General features: G+C 38.8%; 1 protein-coding gene across 4 annotated transcripts in view; it reads right to left on the reverse strand.

The window, feature by feature from the left end:
- LOC136864264 (N-fatty-acyl-amino acid synthase/hydrolase PM20D1) overlaps nt 1–21,475 on the reverse strand; it is a 372,268-nt gene that overhangs the window by 53,013 nt on the left and 297,780 nt on the right. For all 4 annotated transcript variants that reach the window (XM_067141018.2, XM_067141017.2, XM_067141015.2 and 1 more), the window contains 2 exons: nt 11,773–11,909; nt 2,869–3,064 (listed from right to left, as the gene is read on the reverse strand). In XM_067141018.2, coding sequence (XP_066997119.2) covers nt 2,869–3,064; nt 11,773–11,909 — 333 coding nt within the window. The remainder of the gene's footprint in view (nt 1–2,868; nt 3,065–11,772; nt 11,910–21,475) is intronic.

Consider the following 21,475-nt stretch of genomic DNA (forward strand, 5'->3'; position numbering starts at 1 on the left):
GAAGAGAAGCACATAAAACATGAAACAGACAGCAACAAAGAGGGATTTGTAATTCACCTAGTAGACAATGACTAAAAATTTATTATTATTATTATTATTATTATTATTATTATTATTATTATTATTATTATTATTATTATTATTATTATTATTATTATTATTATTATAATATCCGGCTCCATTACTAAATGGTTAGTTTGCTTGCCTTTAGTCCAAGCTGTGGTAGTTTAAAGGGACGTAAAACCCATAAGATTATTACATATTATTATTAATCTATATATTAAAAAAATTGATGAAAACTAAAGTCAGTCAGTCGGCCATTCTATCCGGTCGATTTCCTTCATTTTTTTTTAACTGAAAGGTATTCATGCACAGATTTGTCATCAGGCACTATAAATCACTTAACTTTCGCCTTCCTCAAATTATTTGATTTTTCAATTTTTTGTCTCTTTGAAGCTATCATATCTTTGGCTCTAATTGACGTATGGAGTTCGTTTTGACCTAAGAACACTCAGTGGATCAAGATCTTTCATTTCAGCTTGTAACTATTCAAATTGGTTGATTCTGAGGAAAGTTATGAGTGCACATTCAATTTGACGTCCCATTTCTTCAACATTTCTTTTTCTCATTGAAGCAATTAAATCTTTCGTTCTAATTGAGGTACGCAGTTCGTTTTGGTCTAAAAACACTCAGTGAATCAAATGCTTTCTTTTGAGGTAATAACTACTTAAATTGCTAGATTCTGAGAAAAGTTATGAGTACATTTGTCTCCATGACGAAGATCTTTCAAGGACTTTTCAACAATTCAGCACGTAGTGTTGTTAAAAGGAACGTTTAATTCAATTTCATTGTGTGATGTATTTTCAAGTGTTTTGTTGACATAATATTACATTCTATTACCGCAGCAGATCATGTGCTTTATTTCATTAAGTCTGAACTTTGCAAATACATCCGTGAGGAGGGTAATGAACAACACCATACTTTACACATTGCGGGCGGAGCCAGCGGGAAACTGCTAATCTATATATTTAAAAAATGTATGATAACTAAAGTCAGTCAGTCCGGCCTTCATTTTTTTTAACTGAAAGGTATTCATGCACAGATTTGTCATCAGGTACTATAAATCACTTAACTTCCACCTTCACCGGGCGAGTTGGCCGTGCGTGTAGAGGCGCGCAGCTGTGAGCTTGCATCCGGGAGATAGTAGGTTCGAATCCCACTATCGGCAGCCCTGAAGATGGTTTTCCGTGGTTTCCCATTTTCACACCAGGCAAATGCTGGGGCTGTACCTTAATTAAGGCCACGGCCGCTTCCTTCCAACTCCTAGGCCTTTCCTATCCCATCGTCGCCATAAGACCTATCTGTGTCGGTGCGACGTAAAGCCCGTAGCAAAAAACAAGAAAAAAAAAAAAACTTCCACCTTCCTCAAATTATTTCATTTTTTCAAATTTTTGTATCTTTGAAGCAATCATATCTTTGGTTCTAATTGAGGTACGGAGTTCGTTTTGGCCTAAGAACACTCAGTGAATCAGGTTCTTTCATTTCACCTCTTAGCTATTCAAATTGGTTCATTCTGAGCAAAGTTATGAGTGCATATCAAATTTGACGTCTCATTTCTTCAACATTTTTTCTCATTGAACCAATCGTATCTTTTGTTCTGATTGAGGTACGCAGTTCGTCTTGGTCTAAAAACACTCAGTGGATCAAATGATGTCTTTTGAGGTAATAACTACTTAAATTGGTAGATTCTGAGAAAAGTTATGAGTATATTTGTCTCCATGACAAAGATCTTTGAAGGACTTTTTTAACAGTTCGGCACATAGTGTTGTTCCAAGGAACGTTTCATTCAATTTCTTTGTGTGATGTATTTTCAAGTGTTTTGTTGACATAATATTACATTCTATTACCATAGCAGATTATGTGCTTTATTTCATTAACTCTAAACTTTGCAAATACATCCGTGAGGATAGTAACAAACAACACCATACTTTGTACATTGCGGGCAGAGCCAGTGGGAAATTGCTAGTAATAATAATTATTAATAATAATATTATTGATTTTATGTCCCACTGACTACATATTTATGGTTTTTAGAGATTCCACAGTGCCGGAATTTTGTCCCGCAAAAGTTCTTTAACGTGCCAGTAAATCTACCGACACAAGGCTGACGTATTTAAGCGCCTTCAAATACCACCAGACTGAACCAGTATCAAACCTGCCAAGTTGGGCTCAGAAGGCCAGCGCTCTGCCATCTGAGGTACCCAGCGCGGCTATTAGTAGTATTATTATTAATATCATCCTAGTCCCTACTTTGTGATTTAATGTTTACCTCCTTATTGTTAATGAGACACTGATATTAGCAGCATAAAATTAATACTTTAATAGGCCTACTTTGTAATGAATTTAAGTTTGTTATTTTGAGAGACCAGCTATTTGTATGTATAAATATCTCATGGTGATCACGTGAAGCTATTTGAAAGTTCTTTGTTAAATTTATTTGCCAATCCCTTCTGTATTTGTTTCTTTGTTTCTTCTACAATCTGTAACCACCGCACGGGTTATGCACAAAATTTGCTGCGATATTGGTTTGTGCTGCGGTTCATGATTAGGTTTTTATATTTTGTCTTAAGAATAAATTAAATGCTAGCAAGTTAAAATAATTGATGCAAAATATGACAACCTTGCTATTGACAGTGTTCACTTTTTCTATAAATGACATGCGCCCATTGCGTCCAGTGGAAAGAAACCACTATGCAACCCTCATTATCACTAGGGTGGTCGGGGTATTGTGATCAAAGGCTGCCGACTGGGGATCCGTTGACCATCTCTACTATACACAAGAGTTGGAAAATGAGAAAGCATACTTACATGTGGTGCTAAATACTTGAAGGTAGCTGCTTCTGGTCCTTCACCCAACATAGCCGGCTGTGGATTCTCTTCCAGGCGAGCTACAGCAGAGGCCAATATACCAATAGCAGATTCAGGTGGAGGGAAGCTGGAATGACTTGGAGTTCCTTTGACACTCAGTTCCAGTGTTGCAGTGCCTTTTTCTGATACTCCAACACTGTAGGCAAAATCAAGCAATATTGTAACCAAACATAATCTATATATCCATTCAGTAAGTCACAAACTATCGGTACAAGAGTTTCCAAGATTTCATAGGGTAGGGTGGGACGTTTTGAATCATGGGTCTATTGGGATCAGTTCTAGCAGTTGTCCAAATGTGCTCAATGCTTTGCTTATATCACCAGCCATTTTCAGTGAGAGTTTGTAGGTTCTATCCCTACATCTAGGTAAATCAGTTCTCTGTGTTAGTCAAGTGTTTTTATATAGAAATACCTATTTTTGTAGCTCCAAGAAGATTCTAAAGAGATCAAGGTAAGTGTCACTTGCTATAATTTTAATGTAATTTTTAAACTTCAGAATATAAGGTCTGCTTGGGAAATTATACCGATTTTCTTTGCAATCCATCTCTCATCTTATAATGTCTGCTTTCATCTGAACAGGAGCAAGAATTAGTTGAAAGGCTAAAATCCTAAGTAAGTATGAGTTTAGCCTTATGCACTTCAGCATCATGAAAGCAGTCTATAACTATGCCAACATTAATAATATTTATAGTTTCCATAGTATGATGAAATGAAGATGGCAAGCAAAGATTGGTTCATGTCATTTATGAATTGACATAACGATATATCTTTGAGAGAGTCAGAAAGGTTGTCAAGAGTGGGTGATGGTGATGAACAAAGAAACTGTTGAAAATGTTTGTGAATTACTAAACCATGTCATTCTAGACTTTGATTTACAAGGTCATTCTCAGTACGTCTACAATTCTTGCTCACACTGGGCTTTTTGTCTTGCAGGCGGGGGTGGGTGATCAGTGTGTGGGCTGTGAAGGTCAACTAACATGAACCCTAGAATACCAATAGCAAGAGCCCAACCAAAAATGCACAAAGATGGAATTCCCATTAGACCAATAATTAATTGTTGAAATAGCCCTACATAAAGCACATCTCAATTCATACACAGTTTTTTTTTAGAAACATCATACCAGGTGCATCAAATATAAACTGGAATTTAAAATTAGTGGCTGTGGCAGTGAATGGAAATGGGCAGGACTTTGAGAGATTGCAGGCTAAGAACTCTATTCAGGATCAGAATTCAGGACAGGTATCTGTGAGAAATCAGTACGAGTCACTGCAGGTAGATCAACTGAGGGAAAATGAGGAACAGGGAACTGTTTCTGAGAAGTGTGGAAGTAGGAGAAAAGGCAAAGGTAGGAAAGGGAATGTAGAATAGAGAATAGGAAAAGACAGATGGAGGAGGGTCATGGGAGGGAGAAAAAGGAGGTGGTAGTAGCTTCTGCAGCTATCAGGTAAGATAGGGATGACCAGGAGGAGAGGGGATCTAAGAGGTGGGTAGGATTGAGGCTCCGGTCCTGGGGGATTCCATTGTTAGACATGTGGGGAAAGTGTGTGGAGGAAAGGGAACCAGGGTAGTGTGTTATCCAGGAATTAGGTTAAGGCAAATGTTGAGGAAAGTAGAAGAGAAGGAGGAGGGAAAGGAGAAGGTGGTAGTATTTCACGTTGTTACAAACAACGTAAGGCAATCAGGTATAAGTACCAACATAGTTGGGGAAGTGTGGGATCTGGTAAATGCAGCATGAGTGAAGTTTAAGGAAGCAGAGATGGTTATCAATGGAATACTGTGTAGGAAGGATACCGAATGGAAGGTGATTGGGGATTTAAATGAGATTATGGACTGGGTATGTGGGAAACTGGGAGTGAGATTTCTAGATCCTAATGGGTGGGTAAGATACAGGGATCTTGGCTCAGATGGCCTTCACTTAAACCACAATGGTACATATAAGTTAGGAAATTTGTTTAGAAGGGTTATAGGGAGGTACATTCCAGGAAATGGGGAGGTCTAGGGAACGGTGATAAGGGTACAGGGATCTGAAAGTCAAGAAGGGATGACATAAAAATGTTAGCGCTGAACTGTAGAAGTATTGTAAAGAAAGGAATAGAATCATGTAATTTAATATATATACATACCAGATATTGTAATAGGAGTTGAATCATGGCTGAGAAATGATATAATGGATACAGAAATATTCTCATGGAGCTGGAGTGTGTATCGTAGAGATAGGATAAGAATGGTAGGATTCATTGTGGTGAAAGAAGAATTTGTAAGCTACAAAAAGGTTAAAGATGACAAACATGAAATTCTATGTGTAAGGCTCATCTCTAAACATAATAGGCAACTTGATGTCTTTGGAGTGTGCAGACTGGGAAAGGGTAGCGCTGATGCTGATTTAGAATTATTTGATAAGATAATCAGCTATGTGGGAAAGGAAATGGAAAGGAACATGGTAGTAGCGGGTGATCTCAATTTACCAAATGTCAATTGGGAAGGTAATGTGAATGATAGGAAGCATTACCAGCAAATGGCAAGTAAGTTAATATGGGAAGGGCAGCTTTTTCTGAAAGTGATGGAACCAACTAGAGAGAAGAACATTCTGGATGTGGTGCTGGTAAAACCAGATGAGCTCTATAGAGAAACTGAAGTAATAGATGGTATTAGTGATCATGAAGCTGTTTCTGTCATAGTTAAAAATAAATGTAATAAAAAGGAAGGTCTTAAAAGTAGGACTATTAGGCAGTGCCATATGGCTGATAAAATAGGCATGAGGGTGTTTTTAAAAATTAACTATGATCGGTGGAAAACGGTAAATAAAAATGTAAACAGACTCTGGGATGGGTTTAACTCTTTCGCTGCGCTATTTCTAAACAGAACACTTACAGAAAAATGTAATTTTTTTCGTATTTTCCAAATGAACTAAAACTTTATTAATTAAAGGTAATTAAAGGAAGATTATTAAAATCAATCAAAGGCATTTATGTTGACAATTGGGCTTCAGTGAGAATTGATGGTAGAATGAGTTCTTGGTTCAGGGTACTTACAGGAGTTAGACAAGGCTGTAATCTTTCACCTTTGCTGTTCGTAGTTTACATGGATCATCTGCTGAAAGGTATAAAATGGCAGGGAGGGATTCAGTTAGGTGGAAATGTAGTAAGCAGTTTGGCCTATGCTGACGACTTGGTCTTAATGGCGGACTGTGCCGAAAGCCTGCAGTCTAATATCTTGGAACTTGAAAATAGGTGCAATGAGTATGGTATGAAAATTAGCCTCTCGAAGACTAAATTGATGTCAGTAGGTAAGAAATTCAACAGAATTAAATGTCAGATTGGTGATACAAAGCTAGAACAGGTCGATAATTTCAAGTATTTAGGTTGTGTGTTCTCCCAGGATGGTAATATAGTAAGTGAGATTGAATCAAGGTGTAGTAAAGCTAATGCAGGGAGCTCGCAGTTGCGATCAGCAGTATTCTGTAAGAAGGAAGTCAGCTCCCAGACGAAACTATCTTTACATCGGTCTGTTTTCAGACCAACTTTGCTTTACGGGAGCGAAAGCTGGGTGGACTCGGGATATCTTATTCATAAGTTAGAAGTAACAGACATGAAAGTAGCAAGAATGATTGTTGGTACAAACAGGTGGGAACAATGGCAGGAGGGTACTCGGAATGAGGAGATAAAGGCTAATTTAGGAATGAACTCGATGGATGAAGCTGTACGCATAAACCAGCTTCAGTGGTGGGGTCATGTGAGGCGAATGGAGGAGGATAGGTTACCTAGGATAATAATGGACTCTGTTATGGAGGGTAAGAGAAGTAGAGGGAGACCAAGACGACGATGGTTAGACTCGGTTTCTAACGATTTAAAGATAAGAGGTATAGAACTAAATGAGGCCACAACACTAGTTGCAAATCGAGGATTGTGGCGACGTTTAGTAAATTCTCAGAGGCTTGCAGACTGAACGCTGAAAGGCATAACAGACTATAATGATAATGTATGTATGTATGTATGTAGTGACATTCAATACCATTGCACCACTTTTAACTCAACTTTGGCAAAATAGCAGTGACATTTGTCCTTGAAACACACACTGCTGTTATACACCTCCGAACATTGCAGGCTGTCGTGAGCAATTCTTACGGAAAAAAAATACTGTCTGTTTTCTCTTGCACAGTCCCTTTCCTTTCTTTGAACATTTTGCTGGTAATATGGAACAAACAACACAATATTTGTGACTCTTGTAATGCTGCTCTCCAAGAAAGTGCCTCTCCGTCAGGCGCGCTTGAGGTACGTAATCAGAAGGTCTTCCTCGTTTCACCAGTGGACTGCGCTGATACTCTTGTAGATGTCCCATTATGACAGGATTTCTGAAGTCAGGAGTACTAATTGCTTTTTTTGAAGCTTATTGCACAATATTCTTCCATTTATTATTGCAGTTTCAATGTCATCACTAATATCCCGCTAGTCCGATACAAAATGAAGATATTCCTCGTTGGCACTTTCTTCCGAACAATCACTATGCACATCATCACTTGTTTCATTGTCGAAATTTTCTGAACAGTCTGAATCAGAATCCCCCACTAAAAGATTGATGATTTCTTCACTGTCATTACTAATGTTGTTCCGCGTGCTCATAGCTGCTGAGTGAAGCCTGCTATCATCCAGACAACTGACAGGAATGTTGGCGGGCGGGCGGGTGAAAGATAACAAATAAACATACAGTAAGTCCAGTATTGGCAGCAACGTTTTCAAACAATGCTTAGTACATAGTCAATACATGACTACAGATGTTTGTACTACTAAATGCGCCTTTATTAAAGAAGTGCGCGGAATCTATAGCAGGAAATTACCAAGTCGATTACCGCAGCGAATGCTATAGGGAAGTAAGTCGACAAAAGTCGACTTCCGCAGTGAAAGAGTTAAAGCAATTGTTGAGGAATGTGAAAACAGGTTTGTACCTTTAAAGGTGGTAAGAAACAGTAAATATCCACCATATTATAATAGAGCAGTAAAGAGACTGAGAAGAAGGTGGAAGTTGGAAAGAAATAGAGTTAGAATTGGCTGCAGAAGTAAGGAGAAATTGAAGGAAATTGAATATAGCAAAGAAGTCAGCTAGGGATAACATGATGGCAAGCATAATTGGCGGTCATACAAATTTTTGTGAAGAACAGAAGGGTATGTATCAGTACTTTAAGGCAGAAACAGGTTCCAAGAAGGATATTCCAGGAATCATTAATGAACAAGGGGAGTGTGTATACAAGGATCCTCAAAGGGCAGAAGTATTCAGTCAGCAGTATGTAAAGATTGTTACTTACATGGATAATGTGCAGATAGAGGAGGTGGATAATACTAAAGAATTATTAACATTTACCTATGATAACAATGACATTCACAGTCAGAAACTAGAAAAGCAGCTGGAATTGTTAAGGTTTTGGGGGATATACTAAAGACAATGGTTTGGGACATAGGACCATATCTGAAGTAACTTACTTATTTGATTATTGTTTGCATGAAGGAGCTATACCAAATGAATGGAGAGTTGCTATAGTAGCCCCTGTGTATAAAGGAAAGGGTGTTATGACATAAAGCTGAAAATTACAGGCCAGTTTGACATGCATTGCATGTAAGCTTTGGGAAAGAATTCTTTCTGATTATATTAGACATGTTTGCAAAATTAATAACTGGTTCCATAGAAGGCAGTTCGGGTTTAGGAAAGGTTATTCCACTGAAGCTCAACTTGTAGGATTCCAGCAAGATATAGCAGATATCCTGAATTCAGGAGGTCAAATGGACTGTATCTATCTAAGGCATTTGATAGGGTAGATCATGGGAGACTGCTGGCAAAAATGAGTGCAATTGGACTAGACAAAAGAGTGACTGAATGGGTGGCTATATTTCTAGAAAATAGAACTCAGAGAATTAGAATAGGTGAATCTTTATCTGACCCTGTAATAATTAAGAGGGGAATTCCTCAAGGCAGTATTATTGGACCTTTATGTTTTCTTATATACTGTATTTACTCATGTATTAGACCCCCTCACGTATTACACTCCCCTTGGCTTTTCCAGACGAAGAAAATGAAAAAATAAAACTTGCATACAAGACCCCCCAACGTAATTCATCAAAGAACAACGATTCCGCTTTGAAGCAGCTACAAGCCTTATGCAGCTCTGATGACATCACACGAATTTGTAAATAGTTTCATCTGACATAAGTGATCCGTTATTGGACATTATAAATTTTCCAGCTAACTCATTCCTGGTTGCCAGCATTTCACCCCTATGTGCTATGTTGGGCTCATCAGTTGGTACATAGCACACCCACCAAGATGCTGGCTAGTGCATACCGTGGAGGCCACTGTGTAGGCTACTTGGAGCCACTGGCAGTGCCAATGCACTTGAGAGACTTTGTCTCATTACCCAAAAATGATGCCTGCTTGGCCATCAAATGATATAGATGTTGATTCCCATAGGGAACCTGAAATATTTGTCCGAATGAGTAAATTTATAATACCAACATAAATGATCCGTTATTGGACATTATAAATTTTCCAGCTAACTCATTCCTGGTTGCCAGCATTTTGCCCACATGTGCTATGTTGGGCTCATCAGTTGGTACATAGCACACCCACCAAGATGCTGGCTAGTGCATACCGTGAAGGCCACTGTGTAGGCTACTTGGAGCCACTGGCAGTGCCAATGCACTTGAGAGACTTTGTCTCATTACCCAAAAATGATGCGTGCTTGGCCATCAGATGATATAGATGTTGATTCCCATAGGGAACCTGAAATATTTGTCTGAATGAGTAAATTTACAATACCAACTTAAATGGAGCAAAACAAAAGTGTGATTTGATAGCATCTGATGATATTCTTTCAAGAAAAAACATGTCATTCTGTTTTTTATAAATGGTATGTTTTTTAGGTATATGCTGTTTTAAATGTTTTCTTTTTCAGATATTTTCTACATTTATTTTACCCTCAATTAGTTTTGATAAACTGAACAACCTCACAGTTATAGATTAACTACGTCAAAACTGAAAAGAAATGGCTTCCACTATATGAAACGTTGTGCACTGATGTCCTGCACTGAGTGTCCAAGGAACACTTTTCATTTCAATTCTTATGCAAACAAGAAGGTTCATTTCCACTGCGTGTCTGTTTACATTTCAATATGTATGCACATCATGGAGGTATGAAAATGTAGAAAATTGACCAAATTCCTTTTTTGAACAGTTTATGATACTTATGGATAAAATATATTAATAACGCTAAAACTGAACTCATTCCTCTTCTTTCTCCTGGTCTTTTTGCAATTATCTGGAGTTGTAACTTCATGTGGATTAAGCCCAATTTTACGGCTGGATGTCTTTCCTGACACCAACCTTACATGGAGGGAAGTGTTTATTGTGCGCATTTCTGTGGTGGTTTGTAATGTATGTAGGTGAGGATGTGTATCACGACTAACACAAACACCCAGCCCTCAAGCCAGTGGAATAACGAGACATGCTAGCATACCCAGCCCAGCCGGGAATTGAACCCGGGATTCTTTGAAACAAAGGACACTATGTTGACCAGTATGGCAAGGCGCCAGACTAACTCTTAAGGAATACTGCATGTTTCCTTTTAACACGTTCAATGCGGATCACGCGCTGGGCGCGTGACACTACTTTATAAGCAAGTGCGGAGCACGTGCCTAGCACGTCATGGGACGATTGCTAGGAAATGTAAATCACAGGTTTCCCGCATGGTAAGAAAGGCTCTAATTGTCATCCCGCACATCGTGTAAGTCCAGTCTACTAGCAGATTCGTCCGTAGCCATATTTGCGCATGCGTATTCAGTTTCCCGCGTATTTCCTCTCCAGAGTTGTTGCCATACGTCATCATTCATTTGTGGGATCTTTGAGCAGCAAGACCACTTCAATGCAAGCTAAGGCACTGCATTTTCTGTTTATTAATTATTCAGGAGAATTACGAGTGGTTCCGCTTTTGAAATAAATAAATTCCGCTACAGCAATATGTTCAGTAAAAGAACTGAACTTGTAATTGTCGTTTATTCGTGGATCATACATGTGTATAACATGAAAGAACTTCTAATTGTTATTTATTCCTCATCACATTTATAACTAACTTGAAAGGACATGCAGTAATCATTTTTGACTGCGTCGTGATGCTTATGTTATCATTTTATTTATATTTTTTCTGATGGCCGACAATGTGGTTCCTTCAACATCACAGGACCTACACATTTAGTCAAAGTATCTCATTTTTGTTTGTCAAATTCTGTAATAGAGAAGTGTAAATGTGAATATATTTATGTCTGTAACATACTTTATGCATTTGTTTGCTATCCGCAGTAAATAATGCACAGTAATCTACCAATGCGCATGGTGCGTAATCCGTCTGGTGACCCGTATTACTTCTCAATTTCAAACCACCGTGCGGGTCACGCACCAGGCCCGTGAGTGGAATAAGTCCACAAGTTCGATAGAACTCGTCCTACCAACGTACAAAACTTTGATAATTACAACTTTTAAATAGTGCCACACAAATATTTTGTTCAGGTTGGCGGGTATGTCACTCTCTGCTAATACACAGTGAACGTGTTAACTGAAGCTGAGAAGAAATGTAAATGTCAAATACAGATTGACAATGCCCCATGACTCAGGGAGAGCTTCTTGGATGTGCTAATAAATGGACAGAGGATATTTGTACAAAAAAAAACATGATTCTTGGTTATGGACAGAAATATGACCAAGTAGATAAATTATTCCTTGAACACTAAATATCAGAATACAGGTACTGTATATTAAAACAACATACCACTCCACAATTGATCAAAATTAAACAGGTATACTTACATGGCAACATGCCTATCAGTTCCAGGAATTAAACCTTTAGTGAGAGGAAATCCTTCATCCAGAACAAAATCAAGCCTGTCAACTCCTCGTGCTACCAGTGCTTTTGCCAATTCCTGAGCACCACGTTTCCCAGAGATCTGCAAACAAAGTTAAGGAGAGAATAATACTCTAACTCCCTCCAGTATGGAAAGAAATTGAATTATTAACACTAAAATTTAAATATGGCATTCAGCATGAATTAAAATACTAAGTATAAATAAATAAACCCAATATAAATTCAAGAAGTACCAGTATGAAAATAAGGTAAGCAAATACAGTTAACTAATAGTCACATGGCACACTATTAAGAGCTACTTTTGTAGCAGATGATGAGGTTAACTAAGACAGCCCATAACTATGAACAACCTTAACACAGCAGACACTCGTTCTTTAAAGAACAGATACATCAAAGTAATGTTAATGGAAAGGACCACACAAGTAACAAAGTCACATAAATGACCAGCCAAGCCATTTATTTATACTGAAATATACTTGAATCATAAAACAACACACTTTTTGATGCCATAACTAGTATTTATCTACTATCTTTTGTTTCTTTCATAATATAGAACAGCCAACGTTGAGCATCATCTTAATTTTAAAATTTACAAATGTGAAAAGAAGTGTGGACATACGGTCCAACAAAGGCTGTCTGACCTTTGAAATAATGACTGAGGTGTTAGTGAGAAAAATAAACAGATTCCAAGATTCATCAATCATGGAGAACATACCACCCACTCTAGGTTACCACAACAGAAAATAAATAAGACTTAAAATAGAAACTGAAAGGCTGAGTTTACCAATTCATTGCCTATTACTTTCAACTGGAAGGAGAGACAATTTATGAAAAGGTCTCCTGAACAGGGCAGAATGTGATCTCACTGTTGCAACTCGTACCAAGCTGTCATCATGAGTATGAACTGTTTCAATCATAACATATCTCTATTGAAGAGGTGGGAAGTTGTCTTCCTTATTAAGTACAATATCATCACGACATACTGTAAGTTGCAATTCATTCTTGTCCACTTGCCACATTGCTGCAAAGTGTTCAAATACTCCCTGTGACACTTTCTCCAGAAATGCTGGTTCAGTTGTTGAATATGTTACCATGGGGAAAGTTTACTGATCAGAGAGGAAGTGACGTCATATTGAACTAAGGATGTGAGTGTTTCACCAATCAGGAAATGATGATGATGATGATGATGATGATGATGATGATGATGATGCTAGTTGTTTAAAGAGGCCTAACATCTAGGTCATTGGCCCCTAATGGTACAAAATGAGACAAAATGTAATGACAATTTAAACGTCCAAAATCATCCACTGAACGGAATTCAAAACGTGATGATGACAAATGAATATGAATTTAAAACAATCAGTGGATCCAACCCACAATGCCCCACATTCCCAGAAACTAACATAAAACAATAGTATTACTGACCAAGGGACTGCTTCTAAAGCACAATCCTGAATCAATGATGCTTGTTGTCTAAAGGGGTCCAAAATCAAGGTCATCAGCCCCTCATAACAGGACTTATCGCTAGTAAAGTAGAACCATGGTATTTGTCATGTTGCGGTACTAATCAAAAGTAGCATAGACTCGCAGTATTCCACACATTATGGTACTACTCAGAGGTAATGTAATATGTACATGTAACGCAGACCTATAGTGTTTCTCACATTGCAGCACAATTTACAGGCAACACAAACCTATGGTGTTCCTCCCATAAGTGTACTAATCACAGGGACTTGTACTATCCCATTGTGTTCCTCACATAGCGGGTACTAATCATAGGCAATGCAGATCCATGGTGTTGCTCATATAGTGTTACTAATCACAGGTACTGTAAAACCCATCCTTATTCACACACTGTCACTACTAATCACAAACCTATTGTGTACCTAACATAGTGGTACTACTCGCAAGTAAAAGTGACCCATGGTGTTCCCTGCATGATGGTACTAATTACAAGTAATCTCATGGTCTTAATTTGATCATCCCCTGGTCGCCCCTTTCAGTCACCTTTTAAGACAGGCAGGGGATACCGTGGGTGTATTCTTCGCCTGCATCCCCACGCACAGGGGGTTGTGTGCTTGGTCTGTGAGAGCTATTTTATTTCACTCAAGTCCGCCGGCAAGCCGGTTAGGACCCCCCTATCTGCCACCTGGGAGTATCAGCTCTCCCCCTGCTACGCCAGTGCAGTATGTTCGTGGCAATCAGGAAATGCAAGTTGCTTTATGTCGCACCGACACAGATAGGTCTTCCGGCGACGATAGACAGGAAAGGGATAGGAGTGGGAAGGAAGCGGCCATGGCCTTAATTAATTTACAGCCCCAGCATTTGCCTGGTGTGAAAATAGGAAACTACGGAAAACCATCTTCAGGGCTGCCGACAGTGGGATTTGAACCCACTATCTCCCGAATACTGGATATTGGCCGCAATTAAGCGACTGCAGCTATCGAGCTCGGTAATCAGGAAATGTGCAGGGGTGAGGAAAGCATTGGCTGCTAAGCAGTGCAATATATGACTTTTGGGTCATCTTGCTGCACATTTGTTGTTCAATTTTGTTAAGAAAGAGTTAGCATAGTCCAAACCCACATTAGTAAAATTCTGTAGGCAAACTACCCACAAGTTGCTGCCCAGATGCAGCTTGTAGTTTCTGACAAACAAGGCATGTATGGAGGCATTTCCTGACTACCTGTCATATTGATTGTATCCAATATCTCTGACATAGTGGCGATATCAGAAGATGAGGATCAGTAAGCAGCAGCCATTTATGTTCAGCCAATATTATCAGTTTAGTGATGTAATGATGAGCAGGTAGTATGATTTGATGTTTTTGCTCGTAGGGAAGTAACAAGTTAGAAATTCTTCCACCCACATGAATGAGACCCAAGTCATCGAGAATAGGGTTTAGATTTTTTATGGTACTTGCTCAGCTTACATAAATGGTTTTGACCAATTCTGATGGTTCCTTGGCATAATTTGAATACTGAATTAATATTATGCATCTGGTGAAGGCTGCGTTCTGTTCCTCGGCAGCTAAAGTATTGAAGTTATGGTGCAATGGGTCCTTCTAGGAATTTGATATAAGTTGAAGGCAGTACCCAGTTACATGCATACGTCTGTGTAACAAAGAGAATTTCTCAATGATTTCAACTTCACAAGTCATTACCTCAAGCGTTATGACGTTCCTTTCTTTGGGAATATTCTTATCTGGTTCTTGTTTGCCCATGTAGCTGGTTCTCTTGCCAACCAATGATGTCCATACCACCAGAGGTCATTGGGGATGAGTGACCTTGGTTCTTGCCCATGTGAAATCTGCTGGATTGGACTGAGAAGGTGCATGACACCGTAATCTCAAGGGGGTAGTTTCCTGAATTTCTGATACCCAAGCCGGGATGAGTGGCTCAGACGATTGAGGCGCAGGCCTTCTGACCCCAACTGAGCAGGTTCAATCCTGGCTCAGTCCGGTGGTATTTGAAGGTACTCAGATACGTCAGTCTCATGTTGGTAGATTTACTGGCACATAAAGGAACTAAATTCTGGCACCTCAGCATCTCCGAAAACCATAAAAGTAGCCAGTGGGACGTAAAGCCAATAAGAATATTTTATTATTATTCTGATACCCGATTTGTGACGAGTGTTTTCCATTTTGTTGGACATGAATTAATCCAGGTAAGGACTAACATGAAATCTGTTCACATGTGAATGCTTGATATTTAGCAGTAACCAGCTAAATGTATTTTTTTTAGGAGTTGTGATGCTAAAATAGCACCACATAGTTCCAGCCAAGGCAATGTGATGTCCTTCAAAGCTGCTACCCTTGATTTGGCACTTAGTAGCATGACAATTGTCTCATCTTCCTGGTTTGTGGATCTCAAGTATAGACACGTGCCATATGCCTTTCCAGGTTTGTTAAGAAGGAAGCCATATTTTCCGGTGTTGATTTAGTTAGTATACCTTGAAAGTTTCTTAGTCTTTCAAAAACAATGATTATAACACATATAACACTATGACATACTTTTAAAAATACACACTATTAAACAAAGATTGGCATGTTTCATTCTATAAGAAAATGCTCAGAACCTCACTGGTCTAAACTATTCGGGATCGAGACCAGTTTGGATTGTCAAAAATTTGGTTACCGGAGTAGGGTAGAAAATCATACATTTATTCCAGTACAGTATTACATTACGAAGCCTCCATGGCTCAGGTGGCAGCGCATCGGCCTCTCACTGCTGAGTTCCGTAGTTCAAATCCCAGTCACTCCATCTGAGATTTATGCTAGAAAAAGTGAAGGTGGGCCGGATACTCCAGATTTCCCTGTCATCTTTCATTCCAGCAACACTCTCCACTATCATTTCATTTCATCTGTCATTCATTAATCATTGCCCCAGAGGAGTGTGACAGGCCCTGGCAGCTGGCACAATTCCTATCCTCGCCATAAGATGGGGCTTCATTCATTTCATCCCTGACCTGGTCAATCACTGGAAAATAGGTTGTAGGTTTTCATTCAGTATTACATTACATTATACAGTACTGTTTACCCATATTTATGTATTCTGCAAATAACAGTACAGAACAGTATTGAATAATATAGTATGTTATGTGCAAGATATTCTTATGTGTGGTTGTTTGAATCGATCGGTACTCTTACAACATGACTCAGGCAGTAGGCAGCGCGATGATCAAGAATACTCGAACATCATTTTGGCTAGTTTTGCATTCACTTTTGTGCTGAGCTGTGACATGTCATCTAGTGAAGTGCATATCAGTATGTCTTAACTCTTAACCTCTGCTGTGCTGTGCTTACCGTATTGTGTTGGATTTTGTTTTTAAAATGTCAGGCAAAAGAAAACATAGTTTGGTGTTAATAAAAGATAAACTAGAAGCGTTGAAACATCTTGATAAAGGCAAAAGTGAAACTACATTAGCAGCTGAATTCAGTGTTTAGAAAGCAAAACTTAGTGACTGGAAGAGAAATCATGACAAAATTGAGAAGTTTTGTCTACCATCATCTGAAAAGACAATTGCTGAATGGCATACATCTAAAATGTCCAATTATAAAAACTTACATGAATCAGTGTTGGTTTGGTTTTCCCAGGAAAGGGAAAAAACAGCCCTATTAGTGGCCTGTTGAATAAACTTATGAATTGTGACCCTAATTTTCCTGCGAGTGATGTGGAAAAAGAGCCATGGTGAAAAACGTCAGCTTTCAATTAACTGGTGAGTCACTGTCGTCAGATCATCTGGCCGCATTAGCCTATGTTTCAGAATTTGCTACCATTATTTCAAACGAAAACTACTCGCCACAAGAAGTGTATAGCCTAGCTGTGATGAGACTGGACTTCATTTTAAGCAATTGCCAAAATAAAGAGCACTGCTGCAAAGACAGAACTTAATGCACCTGGTTTCAAGATGAGCAAAGAGCATGTGACAGTGTTGGTGTGCAGTTATGCTGCTAGGCAATACAAGTTACCACTTATGATCATTGGCAAATCAAAAAATCCCAGAGCTCTTAAAAACATAAATGTCAATTCACTTCTTGTGATTTACATGCATAAAAAAAAAGTGTGGATGACAAAATTATTCTAGAAATGGTTTCATAATCAGTTTGCCCTGCAGTAACAAAGGTCAATAAAGAAAATGGTTTACCGGCAAGGGTATTACTTGTTCTTGATAATGCCCCAGTACACTGCTCAATGGATGAACTTATCAATGAAGATATCAAAGCTGTTTCACCTAATGTTACTCCACTGCTGCAACCAATGGACCAGCAGGAGCTTCAAAACATGAAAATGAATGAAAATCCACAGCCTGTTTCCAGTCACTCAACCGGGTCAGGAATGGAATGAATGAAGCCCCTATCTAGCAGTGAGAATAGGAATTGTGCAGGCTGCCGAAGAATGTCGCACTCCTCTGGGGCAATGATTAATGAATGGAAGATGAAATTAAATGATTTTGGGGAGTATTGCCGGAATGAAATATGACAGGGAAAATTGGAGTACTCGGAGAAAAACCTGTCCCGCCTCTGCTTTGTCCAGCCCAAATCTCACACAGAGTGACCGAGATTTGAACCACGGTACCCAGCGGTGAGAGGCCAGCACGCTGCTGCCTGAGCTTCAAAACATAAAATGTGCAAATGAAAAAATGCTTCTTAGACATCTAACTGAGAGTGATGACCCTTCTTTAAGCATACTCCAAATATTTAAAAAGGTCAATACGAAAGGTGTGATCTATTGGGTGGCTGAAGCATGGGGAAATGTTAAACAACAATTAATCAGAAAATCATGGACAAAATTATGGCCCACCTTAACGTACAATGAGAGCACAGAACAAATGAATGAGCATGCAGATGTTCTACATCTAGTGCAACAAATTCATGGGTGTGAGGGGAAAAAAGAAACTGACTTGGATGAGTGGTTACATAATGATACAGAAGACCATCAAGTTATGACAGAAGAAGAAATTGTTTCTCTTGTTACATGGGAATCTGATGAAAAGCCACACATGAAAGAGAAAAATACATTGTCCTTAACTACGTGAACAAGAACACATACAAAATAGCTAATATTTTTGAAAAACAAGGTCTAAAAGTAGCCTTTATAATGAACAACACACTGCAGAGACACATCAGCAAATGCAACCCAAAACAAAAAGCATTTTTCTCCAAAGTTATGAACTCAAGTGTCAAGAGCCTAACTGAAATACCACATATTTAGGGCCAAACAATACACAATTTCCACACCAGATACAAAGAACACAAAAATGTGATCAGATACAATCGGCATTCAGGCTTCAGGGAGCACATATATGATAACTGACACCAATTCACAGACATCAGCACAGAACAAAAAATTTCACACATCAAAAATAAAAGCTAATTTTTTAATATTAAAGAAGCGACTGAAATTTACATCACAAAAAAGCTAACCAAATCAACCTCAATGACTATACATATTTAAAAATTGTAAAATCCCCCCCCACTCTTTGCCCCACTTAATAAATTTCTGAATAATACATCACATGTTTTGCATTAGCACTTAATGAAACCCACAGGAGGCTACTCTGACTTAAATGTGTGAGATGTGGGTTAGGATATTTTTAACTGTAGTAAATTCTCTGAAATTATGCAGTCTTTTTATCTAATCAAAAAATGTTTATAAAAAACAATAATGTCTTACAAGATACTCTTTAATTCAATCCCATACTTTTTATTCCCTAATACATAAAGAAACCTTTATAACATGAACAAGCAACATTTTTAAGAAAATTGGCATGTACATAGTTCTTACATGATTTATTATAATCTGGAAAGGAGTTACAACTCAAAATGACCCTTCTGAATTAAACAAAGCAACTAACGTCAGAACACTAAAAACTATCTAGTGCTTCCTGGCATGAATAGGATTTTTGTCGTAACCCTTTTGGAGTTTGTAGAGGTTAAAATAAAATTTACATTGATGCTAAAATCTCAAAAATGAATTTTTTTAATTTTGTATTGTGACCCTTTCGTTCTCAGCCACCAATTTGTAAGTTGAAATTTTTGCCAATTTCAGTTCAGATCATCCAGGGTTTTGGACAGTGGGGTTCGGACTAATGCTTACATTGCGTAAACTTGTTAATGATTTTGAGCTGATGATATTATGAACTTGGGTGGTGGACCACCCTGGACAGGCTTAGAACGTTTATTCCCGGTCATGCCCGAAATCATCCTCCCCGAATGCCACCCAATCCATCAGGGGCTTCTATAACCGAACCAAGCAGCCAAGGCAATACTCACCTGGTTGTAGCAGGTACTACCTGGGGTACCAAGATTTCTTTCCCCAAATCACTCGCAATAGCATGTATCCCATAGCATATACAGAGTGATGAATATAGATAAAAAGTAAAAGATAATTAATAATATGTCCTTCTGGCATTTGGCTGTGTGAGAACTTGCATTGTGAGGCAGATACTACTGTGGAGTACATGGCGCTCCCACCCGATTAGACTAGGGATACCGTCTGGACTTTCGAGCGTAATCGCATATGTAAGAGGCCTCTCCCCAAGCAGCATGCACATCAAATTTTGATTCGATCTATAACTAACCCTCAAGAAAAAAAGAAAAATTATAGAGGGTACCGATGGCCACATGATCCTTTTAGTAACCTTCTACAGCATGAAGGGATTACCTGTGGACGTATTGAACCCCTCCCATCCACAGGGGGTGTAATACATGGTACCAAAGGCACAATCCATATCAATGCCTAGGTCACAGGGAGGGGATACTGTTGGTGTATTCTTCCTCTGCATCCCCCACCGACAGGAGGTGGATCATTAATGAACAAGGGGAATGTATATGTGAGAACATACAGAAAGCAGAAGTATTCAGTCAGCAGTATGTAAAGGTAGTTGGGTATAAAGATAATGTCCAGATACTAGAGGAGATGACTAATACTGGTGATTTACTGAAATTTACCTATGATAATAAAGACATTTACAAAAAGATACAAAGTAGAGAGCTACAAAAGCAGCTGGGATTGATAAGATTTCTGGGATATATTAAAGGCTATGGGTTGGAATATAGTGCCATATCTGTAATACTTATTTGATTACTCTTTGCGTGAAGGAACTATACCAAATCAATGGAGAGTTGCAATAATAGCCCCAGTGTACACGGGAAAGGGTGACAAACATAAAGTGGATAATTAGAGGTCAGTCAGCTTGATATATGTTACTTATGAAGGGAGATGTTCAATAAATTTCCAATTTCTTTGCAATCATTTAAGTCTGTAAGCACTGGGAAAGCATTCTTTGTGATTATATTTGACGCATTTTCAAAATTACTAACTGGTTTGATAGAAGGCAGTTTGGGTTTAGGAAAGGTTATCTCAGTGAAGTCTGACTCGTTGGCTGAACGGTCAGCGTACTAGCCTTCGGTTCAGAGGGTCCCGGGTTCGATTCCTGGCCGGATCGGGGATTTTAACCTTAATTGGTTACCTCCAATGGCATGGGGGCTGGGTGTATGTGTTGTCTTCATCATCATTTCATCCTCATAATGACGCGCAGGTCGCCTACGGGAGTCAAATCGAAAGACCTGCACCTGGCGAGCCGAACCCGTCCTGGGATATCCCGGCACTAAAAGCCATACGACATTTCATTTCATCTCAGTGAAGCTCAATTTGTAGGATTCCAGCAAGATATAGCAAATATTTTACATTCAGGAGGTCAAATGGACTGTATCACTATTGACCTATCCAAGATTTTTGACAGGGAAATTACAGATGAAAATGAGGGCTACTGGACTAGACAAAAGAGTGGTTGAATGGGTGGCTAAATTTCTAGAGAATAGAACGCAGAGAATTAGAGTGGGTGAGGTGTTATCTGATCCTGTAATGATTAAGAGATGGTTTTCTGCAGGGCAGTATTATTGGACTTTTATGTTTTCCTATATATATTGTACCAGGAACGCTGGTTCAGTATAAAGTCCCTGCACTTCAAACTTGAAATATGTGCTGCGCGCCAACTCAACAGCTGGCTGCAGCATGTAGGCTGTGTGTGACATGGAGCTGATGATGACAGATCCTGCCTCGTCTTGTCACGGCGAGATTGTATCAGCCATCGAACATTTTAAATGTTCTATCGTTAATAACTTTTCTTGGGATTACGATTAAAATG

The sequence above is a fragment of the Anabrus simplex genome, chromosome 2 (assembly GCF_040414725.1).
Source record: "Anabrus simplex isolate iqAnaSimp1 chromosome 2, ASM4041472v1, whole genome shotgun sequence".
Classification (NCBI taxonomy): Eukaryota; Metazoa; Arthropoda; class Insecta; order Orthoptera; family Tettigoniidae; genus Anabrus; species Anabrus simplex.